This window comes from Phacochoerus africanus, chromosome 3, assembly GCF_016906955.1.
Source record: "Phacochoerus africanus isolate WHEZ1 chromosome 3, ROS_Pafr_v1, whole genome shotgun sequence".
In the NCBI taxonomy this organism is placed as follows: Eukaryota; Metazoa; Chordata; class Mammalia; order Artiodactyla; family Suidae; genus Phacochoerus; species Phacochoerus africanus.
In genome coordinates, this window is record NC_062546.1 from 191,286,054 (window position 1) to 191,309,500 (window position 23,447).

The 23,447-nt window shown below is 45.0% G+C and overlaps 1 protein-coding gene across 1 annotated transcript in view; it reads right to left on the reverse strand.

Moving 5' to 3' along the window:
* Positions 1-369: 369 nt before the first annotated feature.
* SERPINE2 (serpin family E member 2) overlaps positions 370-23,447 on the reverse strand; it is a 68,224-nt gene continuing 45,146 nt past the window's right edge. Inside the window, exons 4-9 of the mRNA XM_047773638.1 lie at positions 18,883-19,080; positions 10,171-10,369; positions 7,016-7,116; positions 4,748-4,834; positions 2,790-2,873; positions 370-1,139 (exon numbers count right to left, since the gene is read on the reverse strand). Of these exons, the coding sequence (XP_047629594.1) occupies positions 1,102-1,139; positions 2,790-2,873; positions 4,748-4,834; positions 7,016-7,116; positions 10,171-10,369; positions 18,883-19,080 (707 nt within the window). The 3' untranslated portion in view covers positions 370-1,101. The remainder of the gene's footprint in view (positions 1,140-2,789; positions 2,874-4,747; positions 4,835-7,015; positions 7,117-10,170; positions 10,370-18,882; positions 19,081-23,447) is intronic.

Genomic DNA, 23,447 nt, shown 5'->3' on the forward strand with positions numbered 1-23,447 from the left:
AGGTAACTTCTTTGTGCTCTCGCTACGAAACCCCTACCTTTGCTGAGAAGCTCAAGCCCACACCTGAGGACCTGCAGCTGAGATCAGAGACAGGCTTTTACCTTGATCATGGTTCCCCCGAGGTGATCTGTAAACCGAGAAGGGCTGGGGCAGGGAATCTTGTAGAGAGCCAGGTTTGGAGGAGAGAGCAGGGGGGAGGAGGGGGGAGGAGGGGAGGGGAGGGGTGGGGATGGGGCTGCAGGCAAAGGAAGGGACGGCCTGGGGTTTCCTGCTCTTTGCCTAAGTGCAAAGATTTATTAGATGAGGTGCATGTATTTTTAAAAGGCTCTGTTTTCTTTTGTTGTGTTTTCAAAGAGCAGAGAAATGGCCTTTTTTTTTTTAAACTACTCATAACACTTTATTTTTACTTTGTACAAAATAACAAAAATGCAAATCCAGAGAGTACAGACCAGTAGTGACAGGCACACTGCACAACAGCAAACCTTGTCTAGCAAGACATTAGTTTTTTAAATTTTATTTTAGTGAATACATGCATTATATAAAACAACAACAACAAAAAACACACAAAGAGGCTAGAGATTTTGCTATTTCTACCCCCAAAATAAGGCTTACTATCAAGACTTTGGATGAGACCAAAAAAAAAAAAAAAAATTTAAAAGGCCAATAATACCTTTTTCATAAAAAAGTAAATGCTACCATAAAATGTCCTTATTTTTTTCCCAAAATCACATTGATTAAAATTTTTTTTTCCTGAAAAGCCACACATAGAAACAAAACAAAACAGAACTCCTGAACTGGACAGGAAATACTCAAGAGGGCTGTTAACCTAGGTAACCACTCAGTAGTTTAAAGAATCTCTTAGACACTTTGAAGCCTTTCTATTCATTCTTCAGTACAGTGTTCTGGCTATCCTGCCCCTTTTCCCCCTTAATACCTCCCAGAATAGAAATGCTGCATCACTGATCTCTGTTCCTAAGACCTAGTTTTGAAAAGGAAAGTAACGTACAAAAATATTGAACAGAACTATGAAAGACGTGGGAAAGAGTCTTTTCTTCTGAGCAAAGGAGTCTTTTCTTTGCATGGTTCCTTTTGCTTTACTCTTCAGGGTTTGTTTATCTGCCCCATGAATAAAACAGCACCTAGGGAATTAAAAGGAAACAATGTATAACTCTATAAAAAATAATTCTTAAAATAAGAGGAAAGGTATATTTAAGGGGAGGGTTCTGGGCTGTTTAACCCATTGCTCTTAAGCAGTGCTGCCCAACAGAACTTTCCTCAGCGATAGGAATGGTCTGTATTTTCACTGTCCAATATGGTAGCCATTGGTCACATGTGGCTATTGAGCCCTTGAAATGTGGCTAGTGTGATTAAGAAACTGGATTTTCTTCTTCTTTTTTTTTCTTTTCAGGGCCACACCTGCAGCATACAGAAGTTTCTGGGCTAGGGGTCGAACTGGAGCTACAGCTCCCAGCCCATACAACAGCCACAGCGATGCAGGAGCCAAGCCATCTGCAACCTACGCTGCAGGTTGTGGCAATGCCAGATCCTTAACCTAGTGAATAAGGCCAGGGATTGAACCCAAATCCTCATGGATACTAGCTGGGTTCTTAACCCACTGAACCCACAATGGGGACTCCAAGAAACTGGATTTTTAATTACATTTTAATTAATTAAAGTTAAAAAGCTTAGTATCCACTGGCTGGAAGCTCCTGTACTGGACTGTTTGTCTCTGGAGCAAGCTAATTACAACAATGAAGATGCAATGAGATAGAAGGATAAGGAACTAGCTTATGTTATTGATTAAAAGAAGAGTAAAAGCTGAGTTCGCATTGTGGCTCAGCGTAACGAGCCCGACTAGTATCCATGAAGATCCCTGGCCTTGATCACTGGGTTAAGGATCTACCGTTGCCATGAGCTGTGGTGTAGATCGCAGACACGGCTCAGATCTCACGTAGCTGTGGTGTACACCAGCAGCTGTAGCTCCAATTGGACCCGGGGCCTGAGAACCTCCCTATGCCGCAGTGGCCACCCTAAAAAGAAAAAAAAGGAGTTCCCATCATGGTTCAGCGGTTAACGAACCCAACTAGCATCCATGAGGACTCAGGTTTGATCCCTGGCCTTGCCCAGTGGGTTAAGGATCTGGCATTGCTGTGGCTGTGGCTGTGGCTGGCGGCTACAGCTCTGAATGGACCCCTAGTCTGGGAACCTCCATATGTCTCTGGTGTGGCCCTAAAAGACAAAAAAAAGAAAGAAAGAAGAAGAACATGCTGTAACCATGTTAATTTCTACTTTGTACCAACACAAAGACAACCTCTCCACAGAGACAGTCTTAATTATTTTTCACTGCTGCCCTGAGAGGTAGGAACTACTGTTATCCTAATTTTAAAGATGAAGCCAAAGGACAAAGCCAACTCTGAACCCATGACTCATGAGCAAAGACTGACTGAATTAAAAATTCTCAGATCCTACCAGCAGGGTGGTCTTGCAAAGGTTGAAGACTTGTAGCTCCTGGCAAAATTTACCTACTGAATTTATTTAAAAAAACCCCAATATCAAAATGCCCCAAAGAGCTGCAGAGCTCTCTAGATGTTAAAAAACAAACCAAACCTAAAATCCTGTCTTTAAAAGATGCCATCACACTATAAAAACAGCCTGATTTTTCTCTCTCTGCAAGGTGAGTGGTTACATGATTCAAAGTGTTGGCACTTGATGCATGGGGCAAGCGTTCAAAGCAGCGCTGCTGGAGTTAACTAACAGCTGGTGAACAAGGCAGCAGAAGGACCACTTACCTGTAGGATTATGCCGGATGAAAAATAGAAAAGGTCTGTCTACTATAAACCAGGGAGGCGACGACCTTGCAATCAGAATCGCAGCTGCGGGAGGAGAAGGAAGACGCACTGTACACCCAGCCTGCATGAGGCAGCATGTAATTCCAGGCAGGACAGAATTCCTGTCCCATAGGCTGGCCATGGGTCCAGCGGTGACCACTGACCTCACACCAGCCATGGACCAGGCCTTTTCCATCCTGCCCCCTTTAGTTCGCACAAGCACCATTTCCTTTAATAAACGTACTTACTCCTTGTAGGGTTTTTATAAGGATTAAATGAAACATTACAGGTCTTAGAACAGGGTTTGCCACTTAATAAACACCCAGTGAATATTCACTGTTTTATGAGCTGTTTTTCATTCCTGCCATCCGGCTAGTGGATAAAAGGGAACCTGGTCTTTTTAGCCTATCCTTTCTCTGGATCAAGGACTGGCTCTCATCTCACCCGTTCTGTCTGTGCCTTCTTTGGGCACGTCATCTAGATCTCTGCACACTGGCAGTGGAGACTGTTCATCTGGGACTTTCCATCTTAAACTGCTGTTCAACTCATCTGGTGCAGACACTGGACTTAGAAAAGCAAACCTATTTAGGCTTATGGTCTTAGGTATGTTTACCTGCCCCACTTACCAACGGGAGCTTTGATTTAATAAGCCTGTGACAAAGTCTTGCGGGAGGGCAGGTGCCCCCATAGCCACCCCACACTTGCGGCCATGACCCAGTCTTCTTCCTCAAACCCCTAGGAAGCATGGATGACCTGAGCTTGACGTAATAAGGGAAACACCTGCAGCTATGCTGGGGTAAATCACTCAACCCAGGGCTATAAGTTTAACTGAGGTCAAGGAGGTAGGGCTCTAATCCAGCAGGACTGGTGTCCTTATAAGAAGACAGGGAGACAGTACCAGGTATGTGAGCTCACAGAAAAAAGGCCGTGCCGGGACACACTGAGAGGGTGGCCATCTGCAAGCCAAGGAGAGAGGCCTCAGGAGAGACCAACCCTGCCAACACCTTCATCTGGGACTTCTAGCCTCTAGAATGGTGAGAAATTTCTGTGGCTGAAACCTCCTAGTCTATGGTACCTTGCAGCCTGGCAGACTAATACAGCAGGGCTGGCTTCCAGGACATGTGACCTTGGCTGTCACCGAGAACCCCACATTCACAACAACCTTGCACTTGTATTAGTGCTCTGCTGTTGCCACCTTGAAATTCTTAGTTAACAAGGGGCTTTATGTTTTCATTTCTCACAGGGCCCTGCAAATTATGTAGCTGGTCCTGATAGTTACATTAATTGGCAAAACTGGTCAATAACTTTGGCACAATTTAGATGTCACTTTCTGTGTTTTTAAGCATTATTTTAAAAGAGTAAGAATTAAATGTTTATTGGCAAAAGGCACTAAAATGTCTCTTTTGAGTATAGATGGAACCTTTTATGATAAGAAATAGTTGATCCAGGTATAAGTATAGCTAAGATACTCCTTGTATGAGTTCACAGTTTGGCCAACCCATTCATCCCCTCACATGTGGATAATTAGGGGGGTATAAAAACCAACCCAAGAGTGTTCTCTTTTCTCCTTCATTATATAAGCCATTGAGGAGAAAGCAAATGTGGACCGTCTAATTATTACGGAAGGCTGAGCAGCAATCCTGCTGTCGTTCAACAGTGGGTTGCTCATTCTTCACTTCATCCTGGACAGACCTGATTGGCTATTTTCCATTAGGAGATGCTATTATTTCAGGTTTCAATATAAAAGGCTCTGAGCTTTGTGGACGCATATCCTCCTAAATCTATCACGGTCTCCTGAGGGTCAACCCACAGCCCCTGGCTAGAAAGAGGGCTCAGGACATAATACCTATGTTGATGAGGGAACCGGGAGCACTGGCCCCCTCACTAGGACCAGCGCTGCCTGGTGACCCAGGGCTTACTTGTTGCTGCGGAAGCTTTCGTTCCGTCTTCACTGACTTCAATTTTCGCTTTTTGCAAGATGTGAGAAACATGAAGGTTTTCTGATCCTGTTTTCAGAAAATACAAAGAAAACCAGCATTTGTTTGATTTGCAGTCTGTTTGTTGGGTTGGGGGGGGGGGGGGAATAACCTCAAGGCCATGGCCAATTCCAATTCTTAAAAGGTGTCAAAGAAATGACCTCTTACAGTCCCGGTGACCAAAGGCTGTAAGGTGATAGTCATCTGCAGTGAATTTCAGGCTCCGCTAAGTGAACTGGGACATCACTTCAGAGGAGGTGAGGGGGTCCTGGACCCCAAAGTGTTAGTGCCTCTATCAATTCAGCTCAGCTCTGATCACTAATAATTTTTTGAAAAAATAAAGAGTTGGGAGTTCCCTGGTGGTCTAGTGGTTAGGAATTGGTGCTTTCCCCTCGGTGCCCAGCACTGAATCCCTGGTCTAAGAACTGAGATCCCACATCAAGCTGCTTCATGTAGTGGCAAAAAGAAAGAAAGAGAAAGAAACTTGGAAGAAAGAACTTTAAAGGGGGAGCCCAGATTTCCAGAAGAAGCAAGGCAACAATACTATTTTTCAATTACAGAACGTCAGATCCAGAGAAGATATGGTACGGACTGATGGGAAACTGGGGCCCAGAGTGTTAAGAAATATCTCCCAATCACACGGCTAATCAGCAGCAAAGTGCTGTCTCTCAAAACAAAAAGTCACTCTTCTTACGGGAACATTAGGGAGAGAGGAATCGGATCAGAATTTAGACTGCTGGCAAAGGGCAGGCTCAGAAAAGTGTTGGACCTCCTAAGGAATTCATTTTCTTTGTCAGCAAATCTCACCGTTCCAGCAATACTCACTGGGGGTGGCATTCAAGAAGAATGCAAATGGGAATTCATGTGGACCCAGATGGGACACAGGTCAGGTGCCAAGGGGAAAAGGGCTTTTTGTGTTATCTGTTTGTACACTGTCTGCACTAAGCCTGGCTGGAAGATGACTGATCATGAATGAGGCACGCTGATTGCACCCACACTACTGCAAGGTTGAACAGACCATCACAGGAGCGTTTCTGACACCCAGTTCTTCCTCTCAACACCTGTGAACTCCCTGAGACTGCTATCTAGTATTGAAGCCACAGAGTATAACTCTGAAGGGGAAGAGCAGATTAAAACTGTGCTCGGAGTTCTCTTGTGGCGTGGCAGGTTAAGAATCCGTGTTGTCACTGCAGCGGCCTGGGTCAATGCTATGGCGTAGGTTTGATCCCTAGCCCGGGCAATTCCACATGCCTAGGGCATGGCCAAATAAAAAAAGAAAGAAAAAGAAAAAAGAAGAAAAAGAAAGAAAGAAAAAGGAAAAAGAAAATAGAAAAAAAAAAAAAGCCTGTTCCTTCTCAAACTTCATTGCGACAAGGAGTCTTGTTAAAGTGAAGCTGCTGATTCTGTAGGTCTGGATCAGACCCAAGACTGCATTTCAAACAAGGTGATGCTAATGCAGCTGGATGAGGGAGCAAGGGACAAAAGCACATCAGAATATCCATGGAGCTGCAATTTCACCAGGCGGGTCATGTCAATCCCCAGGACGGGATGAGTTGATCCACACTAGCGGGCAACTGAGGTTGGTAATGAACTGTTTTCTTATCACTCAAGGAGAAAAATATAACATGGAGTATAAACAATGACTAAGCCATGTCTTTAGAAGGAGGTGACTCTGCACTAAATTAAAACGACAAAGGACTGACTGTGCAAATATGACTCTAGGAAAAAATGACCCTTCCTGGCAAAGGAAGGGATATCATACCAGCTGTGTCCCAGATGGTCTGGCAGAGGAAAGTCCTAATCAGACTCCTTTGAACTTACATTATTTCAGATTAACGAGCATGAAATATCACAAGGCATATCTGAATATAGTGCATGCCTGCTATTGTTTGATGGAGAGTTCAAAAATCTTGATTGTTCAAACACAGGGAAAAAAACCTGCATTTGAAAGAAAAGGAGACATATCTAATTAAGGGCCAAATTTTTCGGTAATAGAGATAACATGTGAAATGCTCCTTAAAAATGAGTGGAGTCACGTGGGCTTTCCATTGAAAGGTACACCTGAAATGCAGGGATGAAAGCTTTATACTGATTGGTAATTAAGGCTCAAAGTGATAGATCAAATTCAACTTTGGAGAGTTCTGAACAAATCAGGGACTCGGTTTGTAACACAGTCTACAAGGTTAAGAGGAAGTTTTAAACTGAACATACTTGTTATTTTTGCAAAATTTGCCTTTGATGGATCAAACATCTCGGTGACGCCAAGAACCTTCAGGGGCTCCTTCAAATCTGTTTGCGCTACAGCTGTGAACCTGGCAGGAAAGCAGAAAAGGGAGGGGATCATTACACTATTAATGTTATAGAATGATATCATCAGTGACAGTGGAAAAACATTTACAAACAGATCCTTTTTAAGGGCACTCTGAACACCCATATAAATGTATCTTAAATTTTCATCCCAAGACTTAAGTGCCAGGTAAGTAGAGAACAACTCATGGCAACCAGTATGCGCCAGTATGGCATGGGAACAGCAATCAGGGGTGTTCTCACCCTTAAATGCAACAAGCTTCTCATTCCAGTTCTAGGAAGGTCTACAGAAATGCTTTCTCTTATGCTGATGGCAAGACTCAGGGTTATTATAGGGAAGAAACTTTCTCTTCTATTGCAAGTTAACCGCTGAAGTTGCCTACAAGCTTAAATTATACATAACGATCCATCTCAGGGAAACCTGCCTCCTAGGTAGTGAGCATTAAGCTAAAATACCCTTAACTCACAGGAAATATCCAGACCAGGCCCACCTGTGCATGACTGCAGGAAAGAAGAAATGAACACATCCCCTCTGGAGAATGACCAGAACCAGGAAATGTTGGACTTTATTCTCTCCCTTCTTAGTATAAAAGAAGTCTGAATTCTAACTCAGGCAAGATGGCTCTCTGGGGAGTTCCTGTTGTGGCGCAGTGGAATGAATCCGACTGGTATCCATGAGGTTGCGGGTTCCATCCCTGGCCTCGCTCAGTGGGTCGGGGATCCAGCGTTGCTGTGAGCTGTGGTGTAGGTCACAGATGCAGCTCAGATCTGGTGTTGCTGTGGCTGTGGCTCCAGCAGGCAGGTGTGGCTCCGATTTGACCCCTAGCCTGGGAACCTCCATATGTTGCAGGTGCGGCCCTAAAAAGCAAAAAAAAAAAAAAAACATAGTTCTCTGTGACATGAGTCCACCATCTTCTCAGTTTGCTGGCTTTCTGAATAGGTGCTATTCCTTGCTTCAACAACTCATCTCCTGATTTGCTGGCCTGTCATGTGGCGAGCAGAACAAGCTTCAACTCAGCAACAGGGTGTTGACAAGTGTCTGGTACTCTGGAGTAGTTACAGTTCTTCCCCTTAGGCAACCACAGAGCCATCATTTTGACTGCTGTTAAGAACTACCGTCCTTACTGAGATTGGGAATGGTCAAGCCTACAGCCACACCACACTGAAGGCGTCTAATCTCGGAAGCTATGCAAGGTGGGGCCTCATCAATACTTGATATGGAGACTGGAGAGGGTCAAAAGAGAAGAGATACATTCTTGCTAGTTTGTGTTGGGATTCTGGAAACATTCTGCCATTAGAACAGGAGCAAACATTTAGGAATGGTATTACATTTGGGTATAATAGGGATTTCTTGGATATTTGTGGACTTGCTGGCATTATAGTTATACATAGGTAAATGTCAGTTATTAAATCTATCATCAGAGGATGTTCTACTAAATGTTATCATATCCCGTGGGTGAGCAGCAAAGGTACGTGAGCAGATTCTCATCACAGGTGGGCTATAACGGTAATTTACCATTATAACTATAATTTATGTGCATCATCAGCTTATTCATTTATATCAAGCATTGCCCATGTGAAGGCTTATTTTGCAATAAAATATAGTCTTGGGAGGATTACTAATACTTACTATGAATGTACTTCTCTGATCACTGAACTCAGTGACTGAAGAAGTAAAAGCTATTAAATTGGAAGGTACTGCCACCACCACTGGGCAGTACCAGAAGCGTAGGTGGTTAAAAGCCCTAGATACTGTAATGTTGAAAAGTTCATAAAAATGGGACATTTAAGAGTTCCCACTGTGGTGCAGCAGGTTAGGGATCTGGCAGTGGCTCAGGTCACTGCTGAGGCAGTGGATTAAGGATCCAGCATTGCTGCAGCTGTGGCATAGGTCACAACTGTGGCTTGGATTCAATCCCTGGCCCAGAAACTTCCACATACCATGGGTGTAGCAAACAAACAAACAAACAAAACAAACAAAAACAAGACATTCATTGCGTCCTTCATAGGTCTGGGCAAAGTATTCCCTGACCCATTAAAAATTTAGGATTCAGAGACAATTTGGGAATACTTTTCCCTCAGTTTCAAGTCATAACAGCTCAAGTTACATATACTATTTTTTTAGGGTATAACAGAAAAACTTCCCTAGATACTAACGTAAGAATAAGGCATGGGTAGGTAATGGCAAGTGGGCAAAATATTTCCTTATCACCTAGCTTTTGAATCTCAGTCTTAAGCAGCTTCCAGCTAAAACTTAACTAAAACTAAACTCCTTGGAGTTCCCTGGTGGCTTAGTGGGTTCAGGACCTGGCATTACCACTGCTGCTGTGGCTCTGGTTACAGCTGTGATGTGGGTTCCATCCCTGGCTTGGGAACTTCTGGATGCTGCTGGTGTAGCCAAAAAAAAAGGGGAGCGGAGGGGAGAAACTCCTTATCAAAACACACAGAGCACTACTAAACTTTCTTTTTCAGCATGCTATCAGATGACATGCGTGTGCTTTTCAGTGTTTTGACAAGTTTTCTTTCTTTTTCTTTTTTTTTTTTTTTGTATCTTTTTAGGGCTGCACCCATGGCATAGGGAGGTTCCCAGGCTAGGGGTCAAATCAGAACGGCAGCTGCTGGCCTCCGCCACAGTTACAGCAACGCAGGATCCGAGCCGCGTCTGTGACCTACACTATCGCTCACGGCAACGCCGGATGCTTAACCCACTGAGCGAGGCCAGGGATCGAATCTGAGACCTCGTGGAAACTAGCAAGGTTGATTACCACTGAGCCACAATGGGAACTCCCAGAATGAGACACATTAAGAGCTCTAGCAGTGGCACCAGAACTTGTGGGCTTGTGGAGGCTTAGAGACCAGGCTGCCTTCTCTCCTCCCCCATCATCACTATCCTGCCTCTACAAGGCGCAAGGATTAAAAACCAACTTTTACAAAAGGCTTGTGTTTCCACCATGCAGTCTCTGCAAAATAAGAGCCTCTTGTCGTCCAGCACACGACACCGTCACTCCCAGGGATCGCGTGCTCCTGCCGTTTCCGCTTTTAGGGAGGGGGCTACTCACTTGGGCAGGATGACCTGCACCCTCTTGGGCACCATGGTGCTCATCCAGCTGTCTATGGTCTTGGTGCTGATGTGAGGGATGATGGCGGAGAGGGGGGTGGAGCTCTCCGTGGGCAGCGCGATCAGCATGCTGATGCTTTCCCCGTGGTAGGGCAGCTCGATGAAGTTGTACCATAAGTCACTGGGGGTGCTCGTAGACCCTAAAGAAATCAGAGGCAGGTTCAGGGCATCCTTGATAACTTCTAAAAGGGGCATGAGTGGTTGCTGATCACCAGGGTAGCTTCAGAAGGAAGACAGCAATTTGGCTTGAAAACTCCCCTTTTCCAAAACGAGTTTCCTTAGAATGTCCAAGTAAGAGCAACTGTATCTTCCTTCCCTGGGAAAGCATTGCTGTGCTGGTTAAATCAGAAGACGTATACATAGGACTTGGCAGAGCCTGGCCCATGGTGGCTGCCCAGTGAACGCTGGGCCCCTCTTCCCCCTCTTCTAAATCACTCAGAAGGACAACATAGTTAAAGAAGGAGAGAAAGAACACCCGTTTCTCTTATGATTTTCCTTTGGCTTTTCTTTGGGGGTGAACTTGGCTAATCACTGCATTTGAGACAACGAACTTGGATAAGCCAGTTCTCCACACATGGGGGCTGGAAGAGAAGAAATGATGGAGAGAAGACATCGAGTTTGTCTTTGTAACATAACAAATACTATTAGCTATAAAATATGATAAATATCCTGACGCATGGCGTTCCCGTGGTGGTGCAGCAGTAATGAACCCGACTAGGACCCATGAGGATGCAGGTTCGATCCCTGGCCTCCCACAGTGGGTTGGGGATCCGGCATTGCCGTGAGCTATGGTGTAGGTCATGGAAGTGGCTCAGATCCTGTGTGGCTGTGGCTGTGGCTGTGGCTGGCAGCTGCAGCTTTGATTCTACCCCTAGCCTGGGAACTTCCATATGCTGCAAGTTCAGCCCTAAAAAGTTGAAAACAAAAAACAAAACAAAAAGCGAGGTTCTTAGAATACATGACACTACAGAAGGATGTCACAGCTTCTTAAGCAAGAAACACACCGTCAGTTCACAGACAGCTTGGTGTCCCTGGTTGCCACAGTGCGGCCCTTGCCTGCAGGGCTATTCAAGCCCAGGGGGTGGGCTAGGGTGGGGGGGTTGGAAGAGCAGCCTCCATTCAGGGCACACAGGGACTCTCACTCCAACCCGGATTCCGTCCCAGGGCTGGGTGAGCATCCCAGGTGGGATCCTTCATCTTTACTTTGACCCCGAGGGAGCAAATGGTCTCAGCAGAAACTAGAAAGTTGGTAGGAAAGTGAGAAGGAAAAAAAATCACTTCTGAATAAGCGCTTTATTTCTCAAAGACAACGAGAGCGCTAATTTTTAGAAAATGGGAGATGGGAAACAGTTCAAAAATAACTGCTCCAAGGCAGGACATTGAGGAGCTGGAGGCATTCACTAACCACTTCTGGAAACATTTATTGCCCTGATGCAAAGGATCAAGGTCATGAACAATGAAAAGCTAGGAGCCCGGGTGTCTGCAGTGGGGCAGGAGCTGCCCCTTTTCCCAGGGAGTTCAGCCTCAAGGGAACCCATCACTAACCGATCCTTTAAGGTGAATAACTGGCCATTTTGCATCTAGTCATTCACACCTGCCTGACGATCCCTCCCCGCCCCCACCCCCGCCCGCCCCCCGGCCTTCCTCCTTGTGCTTCTGATCACAGGAGGTGATGACACAAGTCAGCTGGGCTGACTCTGTACACACCTTCCATGCTTATTTTTACTCGAGGGGCCAGAAGACAAGCTAGCACCTTTCCTTCTCCACCTGCCTGATCACCGAAGTACTGCTTTCATAGCATGGTTTTACAGAGGACAAAGCTTAAAGACACAAGACCTGGAGTTAGAGGACCTGATTTATTTATTTTTTAATTTTTTAACTTTATTGTCTTTTTAGGCCTGCACCCACGGCATATGGAAGTTCCCAGGCCAGGGGTCAAATCAGAGCTGTAGCTGCCAGCCTACGCCACCACCACAGCCACACCAGATCCGAGCCATGTCTGCGACCTACACCACAGCTCATGGCAATGCCGGATCCTTAACCCACTGAGCGAGGCCAGGGATCGAACCTGTGCCCTCATGGTTTCCAGTCAGATTTGTTTCCGCTGAGCCATGAAGGGAACTCCCTTAATTTTTAAATTTATTTTTTATTTTTAAATTATTTATTTATTTATTTTAGGGCCACACCGGTGGCATAGGGAAGGTCCCAGTCCTTAGTTTCTTTCTCTGTAAAATGGGATAACAGTCCCTACCTTACAGAGCTAGTGTGAAAATGAAATGAGATGACAGAGGCACCGAGCTTAGCCCAATGGCTGCAAAAACCCTTCCTCTTTGAGGGTGAGCAGCTTTGTAAGGTACTTCATTTCTCAGTGTCACAACCATCCACTGAGAGAAACCACGGGCTGCAGCGGAGAAAGCTTGGAGGTTGAAGGAACCAGGCAGGGGCGGGATACTGGTAACCCTTTGTCAGAGCAGGGAGCCCTGCACTACTCCAGACCCTTAGTTTTTTTTTTGTTTGTTTGTTTGTTTGGTTTTTTTCCCCTGCTTTTCAGGGCTGCACCTGTGGCATACGAAGTTCCCAGGCTAGGGGTCGAATTGGAGCTGCAGCTGCCGGCCTACACCACAGCCACACTGATGCCGGATCGGAGCCGCATCTGTGACCTAAGCTGAAGCTCATGGCAAGGCCGGATCCTTAAGCCACTGAGCAAGGCCAGGGAATCAAATCTGCACCCTCACGGATACTAGTCGGGTTCTTAACCTACTGAGCCACGATGGGAACTCTGTGATCAACAAAATCTTTAATGAGAAATAACAAGGAATCAAGTACTGAAACTATGGAGAAGATTTAGAACTTTCTGTGGGTGGGGATGGTCCGGTTTTTCTGGAAAGCCCCCTAAAGTACTGATTCCTACTTTACGTCCTATCAGGAGGAAGGAGCTAGGCTTGCTGAAATGTTAAGAAGAAGCCTTCTTGGCCTGTAAAATTAGAAGGAATATTTTCAATATATGTATTTCTTGTCTTTTTAGGGCCGTACCTACAGCATATGGAGGTTCCCAGGCAAGGGGTCGAATTGGAGCCACAGCAACACAGGATCTGAGCCGTGTCTGTGACCTACACCACAGCTCACGGTAATGCCAGATCCGTAACCCACTGACCGAGGCCAGAATCGAACCTGTGTCCTCATGGATGCTAGTCAGGTTTATTTCTGCTGAGCTGCAATGGGAACTCCTGTTTCCAATATTTAACATCAGGAAAGTCTTGCAGATGAAAGTCCCTCTAACGACCTCTGAGCACAAGCAGCTTTGTGGAGTTCTGAGCTCTTAAGGAACTCTTAAGTCGATACTTAATATAGCCATTAAGTGTAGACTGAAATACACTACTTGAAAAGAAGCCCTCAAGTACATCCACTGAATTCAGTGGGGTCTACATTCAGGCTGGAGCAGAAAGGGAGTCTGAGGCGAGCTGGTGGGGAAGGTGATGTGGTTTCAAAGTGGGTGAGTATTGGTGTCCTTTGCTGAGGGAAGGAACTCAGGGGGGAAAAACAGATGGGCAGGGCAACCGCATATTGACCTGTGCAACAGGCACTTAATAGACAGCTAAGTAGAGACAAGCTACGGATACGGAAGTACGAGCTAGAAGCTCAGAGGTGACTGGAAGCTGGAACTAGACCATCTATTCAGAGACACACATGTACACATACATACATGTATTTTGAATTCCTTGTGATCTTTTATTTTTAAAAAGTCTCTAAGTCTACATTCATAACCATAAAACCAAAAAAATGTATAACAACTTTGACTCAGAAGTTCCTATTCAAGGAAATTACCTTTAGAAGTTCTGACATGAGGGAGTTCCCGTCGTGGCACAGCAGAAACCAATCTGACTAGGAACCATGAGGCTGCAGGTTTGATCCCTGGCCTCTCTCAGTGGGTTAAGGATCCGGTATTGCCGTGAGCTGTGGTGTAGGTCACAGATGCAGCTTGGATCCCGCATTGCTGTGGCTGTGGTGTAGGCGGGCAGCTAAGGCTCCAATTAGACCCCTAGCCTAGGAACCTCATATGCTGTGAGTGCGGCCCTAAAAAGACAAAAAAAAAAAAGTTCTGACGTGAATATCTAAAGATTTATGTACAGGAATGCCATGGCACAGCAGAAACTAATCCGACTAGTATCCATGAGGATGCAGGTTCAATCCCTGGCCTCGCTCAGTGGGTTAAAGATCTGGCATTGCTGTAAGCTATGGCATAGGTGGCAGATTCAGCTGGGATTCCGTGTTGCTGCGGCCGCAGCCAGCAGCTATAGCTCTGATTCGCCCCCCAGCATGGGAACTTCCATATGCCTTGGGTGAAGCCCTAAAAAGCAAAAAAAAAAAAAAAAAAAAAAAGAAAGAAAAGAAAAAAGAAAGCTCATGGTAGTGTTGTTATAGGGAAAAGTAAATGGCCACCCTTAGGATATTATGATACACTTATAAAAATAAAAGGATCAAGGAGTTCTCTTGTGGCACAGCAGGTTAAGAATCCGGCATTGTCACTGCAGTGGTTTGGGTTGCTGCTATCATTATAGGTTCAATCCCTGGCCCAGGCACCTCCATATGCCTTGAGGGAGGCCAAAAAATAAAATAAAATAAAGATCAAATAGATCCACGTGAACTGACATAAAAATTTTCCAAGATGGACCATAAAATGAATAAATAGGATTACAGAATAGGAATTATAGTGTAATTCTATATATGCAAAAAAGTTGCATAGACGTATTTTACAGATCCATAGAAGAGGTCTCCAGTGAAATACCTAGCACTTAATTGGGGTTTTTGTGCTGAGAAGTGGGACTGATCGTAGGGGAACATTTACTTTCTGCTCTCTATATTGCTGTATTTGAGGATTTTGCAATGAGTATGAAATACACTTATACTAATTTTAAGGCCCTCTTTTTTTTTTTTTTTTTTTTGCTTTTTAGGGCTGCACTCGCAGCATATGGAGGTTCCCAGGCCAGGCCAGGCCAGGCATCTAATCAGAGCTACAGCTGTTGGCCTATGCCAGAGCCATAGCAACGCCAGATCCGAGCTGTGTCTGCGACCTACACCACAGCTCGCAGCAATGCTGGATCCTTAACCCACTGAGCGAGGGCAGGGATCAAACCGTCAACCTCATGGTTCCTGGTCGGATTAGTTTCCGCTGAGCCATGATAGGAACGCCTAAGGCTTTTTTTACTAGAAGAGTTTCTGCCCTTGAAGTGCTTATACTTTATAGGACTTAATTCAGAAGGGGTTTCTCCTCTCATTTTCCACCCTCTCCCTTAATGTTACGAAGTGAACCCTCTAAGAGAACTTGGTAACATCTTGGGCGAAAGTCAGAGAATTCAAAAATGGCGAAATGGAACAGCAATGACTGGCGAAGTGACCAGGCACGGCAAGGCTTGGCTGAGGCCCATGAGATGCTGGACAGGTGACAACCAGAGGCCATGTGATTAAGTTTGGGCGTGCTGGCCCATCTCAGCTGGCACCACCTCCTTTCTAGCCCCAGATGGTCAAGCTGGCCAGACTGTGATGAGACAGGCAGCAAATGGGTGGCCAGCTGGGTGATCTGCAGTCAAGATAACCAGTGCCTGCTTGGGGCCACCACAGACTGCTGGGCTTTCTTCACAAGACGAACCTGCTCCATCTTTCCATGAAAAGCTGCTTTGACAGTCAAAGTGGGAAACCCAGGAACAGACGATGCCATGGGACTCTTGCCCTGCAGCCCTTGGAAGGAGCCGGGCTCCAAGCTTGGGCTACTCAGTAAGAACCGGATGGCAGGCATAGAGAGGAGGGTGGGTAGGGCGGCCCCAGACTGCCCCCAGGGTTTACCTGGGAGTGAAGGGAAGGGTGCAAGGGGACTTTCACGTTTTGTTCTGGATTCAGATCAGTAGAGTCTGAAAGGAAGCGGCCAGGACACCAAACTGGATCACTTAAGCAGAGTGTAATGAAGGGACCACTGATAAAGCAAAGGAAGAGTGTGGAGACGCCATTAAAGATGGCACCCTGGGCTACAAACAGTGGGGCACCATGACCAGCCTTAGACTGGGAGGGACCGGGGGACAGGTGGTGGCCTTGGCGATGCAGGGAGATGATGCCCACGCTCTCTCCTCCTTTACTCTGTCACCCACTGGTTCCCCCACCGATGCAGCCCACTGGGACTCAAGAGGGTGGAGGAGGGAAGGCATGAATCAGGGAAGGTGGGGGAGGGACCGTGCAGCTGTGGTTCACTGTGCAGCGGAACCTCTGACCAGGAGAACGTATTTGCATCCTGCTTTCTGAAAAGCACACACATAGCCAGTTCTTAATTGAAAAGCCACCTGGAGATGTAACTCCCTCTCTGGGAATATCTTAAATTCTCAAGAAAAGCATACTCCATCCTACAAACATTTTAATCTTTCTCAGGAATGTCTGTAGCATCCTTGCCTTTTAATTTTTGCTGATTTATTAGGTATTTTTCAGCAACAGAAAGAACCCAGTAAATGAGGCCCCCTCATATTTTGTTTTATTAGAATGTGTACAATGATTGGCCTAAAATAAAATAGTTTTGCTTCAGATATGAGCTAGTGGTCGTGTTAGCATTCAGATGGAGTCTGCCTGGGCAACGTAACCTGAGAATGACTTCTGGGCAAAAAGAATCTTTTATTGTCCTCAGTTGCTTATTAGCATAATATCCATTTGTGGGACTTTTATTTTATTTTTTGGCGGCAGAGTGCAGCAGCTTGATGTGGAATCTCAGTTTCCAAAGCAGGGATCGAACCTGGGCTGCAGCAGTGAAAGTGCTGAGCTCCAACCACTAGACCACCAGGGAACTCCCCCATGGGACTTTTAAATACTTATTATCTTTAAAAAATGTATTGAGTCAATGCCACAATTTTTCTGGGAGGCTTGAGGAATGACAAAGGAGAAGGAGAGTGATGTTTATTGTGTCTCCCCATGGGTCATTCCTTAGTTTAAAGAATTGAGCAGCTAGTGAAATACTGAGTGGAGCTTGAAGCAAATATACTCTGTATATTCAAAGGGAATACCTGAGGCCCACACATGCATATATAGACTGGAGACACAAAGGATACCTTACAGAGGAAAAGTGTAACTTCACCTGGGCCACAAGTACTTCAATGAAGGCAGATTTAAAACCTGATCACCAGGGAGTTCCTGCTGTGGCACAGCGGGTTAAGAGTCTGACTGCAGCAGTTCAGGTCACTGTAGAGGTGTAGGGTCTAATCCCTGGCTCAGCACAGTGGCATAAAGGACCCGGCATCGCCACAGCTGTGGCCTGGATTCAGTCCCCGGCCTGGAAATTTCCATATGCTGTGGCTGGGGTCATAAAAAAATAAAAACAAACAAACAAAATGATCACCAGCCTTAGTTTTCTATGCGGCATGACAGCAAAGATGGGTCATTTTTTTTTTTCTTGACTGTGAATCTGACCCGTGTTCATTTAAAAAAATTTCAAACTCAAATAAAGAAGAACAATCACTTGAAATTCTACCACCTAACATTTTATTGAACATCCTCCAGGACATGTCTGCGTAGATGTATGAATATATGGAAAGTATTTTACATAAATGAGATGAAACAGCATCTGTTATTCTGTAACTTGTTTTCTGAAATCAACCACATATTATATAACTTTCTACTTATAGACATCTAATTATCATGCGTGTTCCACTGTAAGTACATATATGGCTTTTATGTATTTGCTAGCGTGTGATTATCTTTAGATTATAAATTCTTTGGCGTGCGACTGCTGGAGCAAGGCTAGAAAGTCCTCCAGACCATGGCTCCTCACCACCGAGAGCACCCAAGGGCACCCACTGTGCCCCCTACACCAGAGCCACGATTGGGCTTTGTCAATCTTCATAATTTTTGCTAATCTGGTTGGTGGGAAAAAAAAAAAAATCTAATTTTTACTTCTATTTTTGATTTGGTCCTGTAAGACCGCTCATGATGAGCTGATAACGCATTCATGTTTAATGTTCATTTATACTTATTTTGTGCATTGCCCTTTTGCTTTTATTCATTTTTTTTTTGGAAACAATTTTAATCATTGAATAATGTGTTATATAGATGTACCATAATTTATTCAGCTTTTCTCCTACTGTTGACATTTAGCTAGTTTTCAATTTTCACTTCTATATCTAGGTCTCTTTTTTTTTTTCCTGTTGATTTTAAATTTCAACCTAGGGAGCTCATGTGGTGGCTCACCGTGTTAAGGACCTGACATGGTCTTTGTGAGGATGCGGGTTTGATCCTTGGCCTCACTCGGTAGATTAAGGATCCTGTGTTGCCACAAGCTGTGGCTTAAGTTGCAAACGCAGCTTGGATCCTGTGTTGCTGTGGCTGTGATGCAGGCCTGCAGCTGCAGCTCCAATTCGAACCCTGGCCTGGGAACTCCCATATGCCCCAGGTGAGGCCGTAAAAAGAAAAAAACAAAAATTCAACCCAAAGCCCTATGTGCATTATATATTAACCCATAACCTTTGTGAACTCACCATGAGCTTTTAAAAACTCCTGCCCTCCCCTCCTGTGCCCTTTATACAAAGTGAAAAGGCAGACTTGCCCTTGGACTAAGAGAAAACACTCAAGGGCCTTTCTGTGGCTGGCACATTCTAGAAGGGAACCTTGCCAAGTGTGAACTTACCACACCGGAACACGGAGAGCTGGGCCAGCATGGGCACTTGGTAGGACTTTCCGTCGGCTGCCACAAACGTGCGCTTCTTTGTGTTCTCTGGTTGAAACCTCGATTTCCACAAACCCTTAAAATACACCGCATTGACCAGAACCAGTCTGGTGAGGACGCTGTCGAGAAGATCTGGGGACAGCAGGCTGTCGATCATACCTATGCAGTCAGAAAACAGACAGGGAAGACACTCAGGACCAGCAGTCCCTTTGAGGGCAGAAGGCAGCTGGGGGATGTGGAGGCGGGGGGAATGAAAAAAAAAAAAAAAACAAAGCGATGTAAGAATTCAAAAATTTTAAAAAGAAACTTTTTACCCTATCTTCTTACTCTTTCTAATTTTTTTCTCACTAAAAATTAAAAGTTGAAAACAAGTTAAAAATCAGAGGACCAGGGAGTTCCCACTATGGCTCAGTAGAAACGAACCCAACTAGTATCCATGAGGATGCAGGTTCATGCACTGGCCCTGCTCAGTGGGTTAAGGATCTGGTGTTGCTGTGGCTCTGATTCGACCCCTAGCCTGGGAACTTCCTTATGCCTCAGGTGCAGCCCTAAAAAGAAAAGAAAAAGAAAAAAAAAATCAGAGAACCAAAAAAGACTTGAGAGACCCTCTCTGTAGGGTTATCCAACTTTACATCAAGAAATCCTTTGATGACTAAATCCCCATAAGTCCCATGTTTTAAGGGTATTTTACTCATCTGCATAAGCTATACTTAATGAAATTCACTGTTTTTGCTAATAACTGACACATACAACTGCCAGGGAGGGCTTGTGGTTGGCACAAGATAAACAGTTGTCCTACTGCTTTGTTTTAACCACTGGGTTGATTTAATTTCAGCTAAAAATAAAGGAGCACGTCAGCCTGTTATCAAAGGCAAATGCCTAATTCCTCTTAAGATTGTAGGAATGTTGAGCATTAGTTGGGAATCCCAGTTATTACAGAGTTACTCGAAAAAGAGTTGAGACAAAAACTAGTGTCTGTATTTATGGGTCAGAGATCCATTTAGGTTCATGTTTCAGAGATAAATAGAAATGGGTCTGACCTCAAACTAATTTTGTTTTTTATTTATTTTAAATGATTTTTATTTTTTCCATTATAGCTGGTGTATACTGTCCTGTCAATTTTCTACTATACAGCAAATTGACCCAGTCGCACATTCTTTTTCTCACATTATCCTCCATCCTGCTCCATCATAAGTGACTAGATATAGTTCCCAGGGCTACACAGCAGGATCTCATGGGGTTATCCATTCCCCTCAAACTAATTTTGAAGGAAAATGCTCTTCACAGGATATCGGGCTGGTCCAGCTTGTTTGTGCAGTTGTGAAGGAGCAAACACAACTGTTGGTTTCAGGATGCTTGTGAAGTCACCAAGATCCATCCAAGTGCTATCTGTGCTTGAAGCTTTGGTTTTTCATTTAGGTTCCTTTTATTCCATGTTTGAGGATGAAACGCTCTGTGTGTGTGTGTGTGTGTGTGTTTAAGAGAAATCACTACTACAAAGCTATTAAAAATTAGTTCAAAATCACTCCTACCAAAGCTATTAAAAATTAGTTCAATGCAGCTTTTTGCCCAACTTTTTAAAAAAGCGTGTACTATGGGAGTTCCCGTTGTGGTGCAGTGGAAATGAATCCGACTAGTAACCATGAGGTTGTGGGTTCGATCCCTGGCCTCGCTCACTGGGTTAAGGATCCAGATTGCCATGAGGTATAGTGTAGGTTGCAGAGGCAGACACAGCTCGGATCCTGTGTTGCTATCTATGGCTGTGGTGCAGGCTGGCGGCTATAGCTACAATTTGACCCCTAGCCTGGGAACCTCCATATGTTGTGGGTTTGGCCCTAAAAAGCAAAAATAAAAATAAAAAGTGCGTCCTATAATTTCAAGTTGTAATACATAAAATGGTGAGAGTAAAACCAATGGTTTCTAAAGAAGCAAGAATACCCAAGTCAACAGAGAGAGGTTTAAGTCATTTTAAAGGAAGTTCAAGGAGAATTGGATGCACAAGTTACAAATGTTTAGGTAAGTTGTAAGTCACTGTCAAGAAGCAAGCACGTGGGGAGGAATCCCTGACCCACAGGGTGTGCCAGTTAAGTCAATGTCGTCATTGCTCATTGCTTACACAAGGGGGCGCCAACCACCCTTCCATCAGGATGGCTAGACCTAGCCATCATTCAAGGCAAGCCAGCTTCTGTGAACAGACTCTGTCCTGCGGAAAGCACGGGAGAACTCTGTGCTTCAGCCACAGCTAGCTCTTGAGCATTGGCTTCCCGGTAGTGAAGGCTGCGTCTTGCCTTTGCTAGGACCATTACCCAGTCCAACGCCTACTCGCCTTTAAGACAGAGCTCAGTGGTCCCTTCTTCTTATATCCCTTCTCTGACCTTCCTCTCAATCTCCCAGGGTTTCCATAAAGCCCAATGCTCAGCACCACTGTTCCACTGTAGTGTTTTATTCTAGCCAAATTTAATGTCTGTCTCCCTCGACTAAACCGTGAGCTGGACAAGATCGAGAACCCTGTCCTTCACTTTTTTTTTTTTTTTTTAAGTCATGCCTAGCCCTTTGTTCAGCACTTTGTCAGTGCACACCAAGTCTCTTCAGCCCTATTTTCCCTGAGGTGAATAAAGCCTCTTATTGCCACTGGTAGAACTAAGATATAATGAGGGGGCAGAAAGAAATAAGAACAGATAAAGAGAGACATGTAAGAAAAAGAAAAGAAAAGAAAAATAAGGTTTAGAGGCAAGCAGGCATGGGGGGACCTGCCACCAACAATTGCTATAAACATGGATCCACCATCCGTCCACCCCCCCATCCATCCACCTGTCTACCCACCCGTCCACCTGTCTACTTACCCATCCATCCATCTATCCATCCACTCACCTACCCATCCATCTACTCATGCACACATCCAGTCTTTGATGCCTACCTACTATGCACCAGGAACTTTTAGGTGAGAAAACAAAACAAAAATAAACCCTGCCCCTCAAGAAGCTATATATTAGAGGGAAATGGAGGCTGATATAAGTGACTCAGAAATGCAATTGTAATAAATACCTTGATGTGAAAGTACTTAAGGAGTTCCTGCTGTGGTGAAATGGGCTTGGCAGCATCTTGGGATCACTGGGCCACAGATTCGATTCCCAGCCTGGCACAGTGGGTTAAGGATCTGGCGTTGCCACAGTTGTGGCTTAGGTTGAGACAGATGCTTGGATCTGACCCATGGCCCCAGAACTCATATGCTGCCGGGAGGCCAAAAATGAAAAAAAAAAAAAAAGTACTTAAGGATGTGTGGGCAAAAGACAGGGAAGTCCTATCTGGTCAGTAAGGTCAGGGATGGATGGGTTCCTTGAAAAAGTAAGTATTTGAGCCAACAGCTATGAAAACAGCTCACATCTGTCAAACATTTGCAAAATGCGGACCACTTTACCAAGTGCTTTCTATGTATTGCTTCTATTCCCATAACAACCTTAATGTTCTTACAATTCTAGTAGGTACCACTGAGGCATCACCATTTGATAGATGAAGATGCTGAGGCACAGGGAGGTTAAGTAACCTGCCTAATGCTAGGCGGCCAGTAGGTGGCAGACCTGAGATTCAAACTGGGCACTTAGGCTCTTAACTATTAGACCATCTGTGAGACAGTGTGAAAGTGAATAGGCAAAGGGCAACTGGAAGGAAAGCATTCCAGGCAGCAGCGTGCACGTGCGGCATCTGAGGCTGGAGAGAGGCCGGGATGAGGAGGAAGCCCACGTGGCTGGAGCTGAGGCCACAGAGAGGTGGCAGGGCAGCCCCGGCCAGGTCAGCACCATATCCCTGGCTCACTCTCTGCAGGGCAGGACCTGTCATCTCTTTGCTGTGGTCTTCTGCACATGGACTGTTCCATCTCCAGGGTCCTTTCTGAGACCTCGCATGCAGGCAAGTGCCTCTCTGTGGGGTGGTTTGGAAATTTGTGGGAGTGTTTCTGGTTTGAGTGGCCAGGGGCCAGAGATGCTGCTTGTCCTGCAATGTTCAAAACTGTCCCACACAATGGACTGTCCTGCTTCCTGCAAAACTTTCAAACGCCCCACTGCACAGTCATGTTGGTGAGAAACCTGCTGTCCTGATCATCTGAGCTCAGAGCCCCACTGTTTGTCCCGTGTAAATACTGAGTATCTTTTATTTTGCATACTTTTAATGTAAGCCTTGAAGTTGCCAGCAATGTAATTTGCTCAAAAATTTACCAAGAATTTTGCAGCATTTTAGAAAAAAACTGCATCAACAATGGCAACACTGCCTGTAGTTTTTGTGTTGCCAGCGCTGCAAGCCCTCCTCCGCTTTTGCGGCTGTCAGTTCACCTTCGATGTGCATGTCAATTCACACGTCGATGTCAGTTCTGACTGTAGGAAGAGCTGCACCAAGGGTTTACCTACTGAACTACATATAAATTACTTTTGTTTTTCTCTGCATTTGTTTGGCATTATATTAATTTAAAAAAATTGTGTACATGTGCGTAAGTTTATGTGAGTTATAAATTTCATTCCAAGATAGTAAAGAGA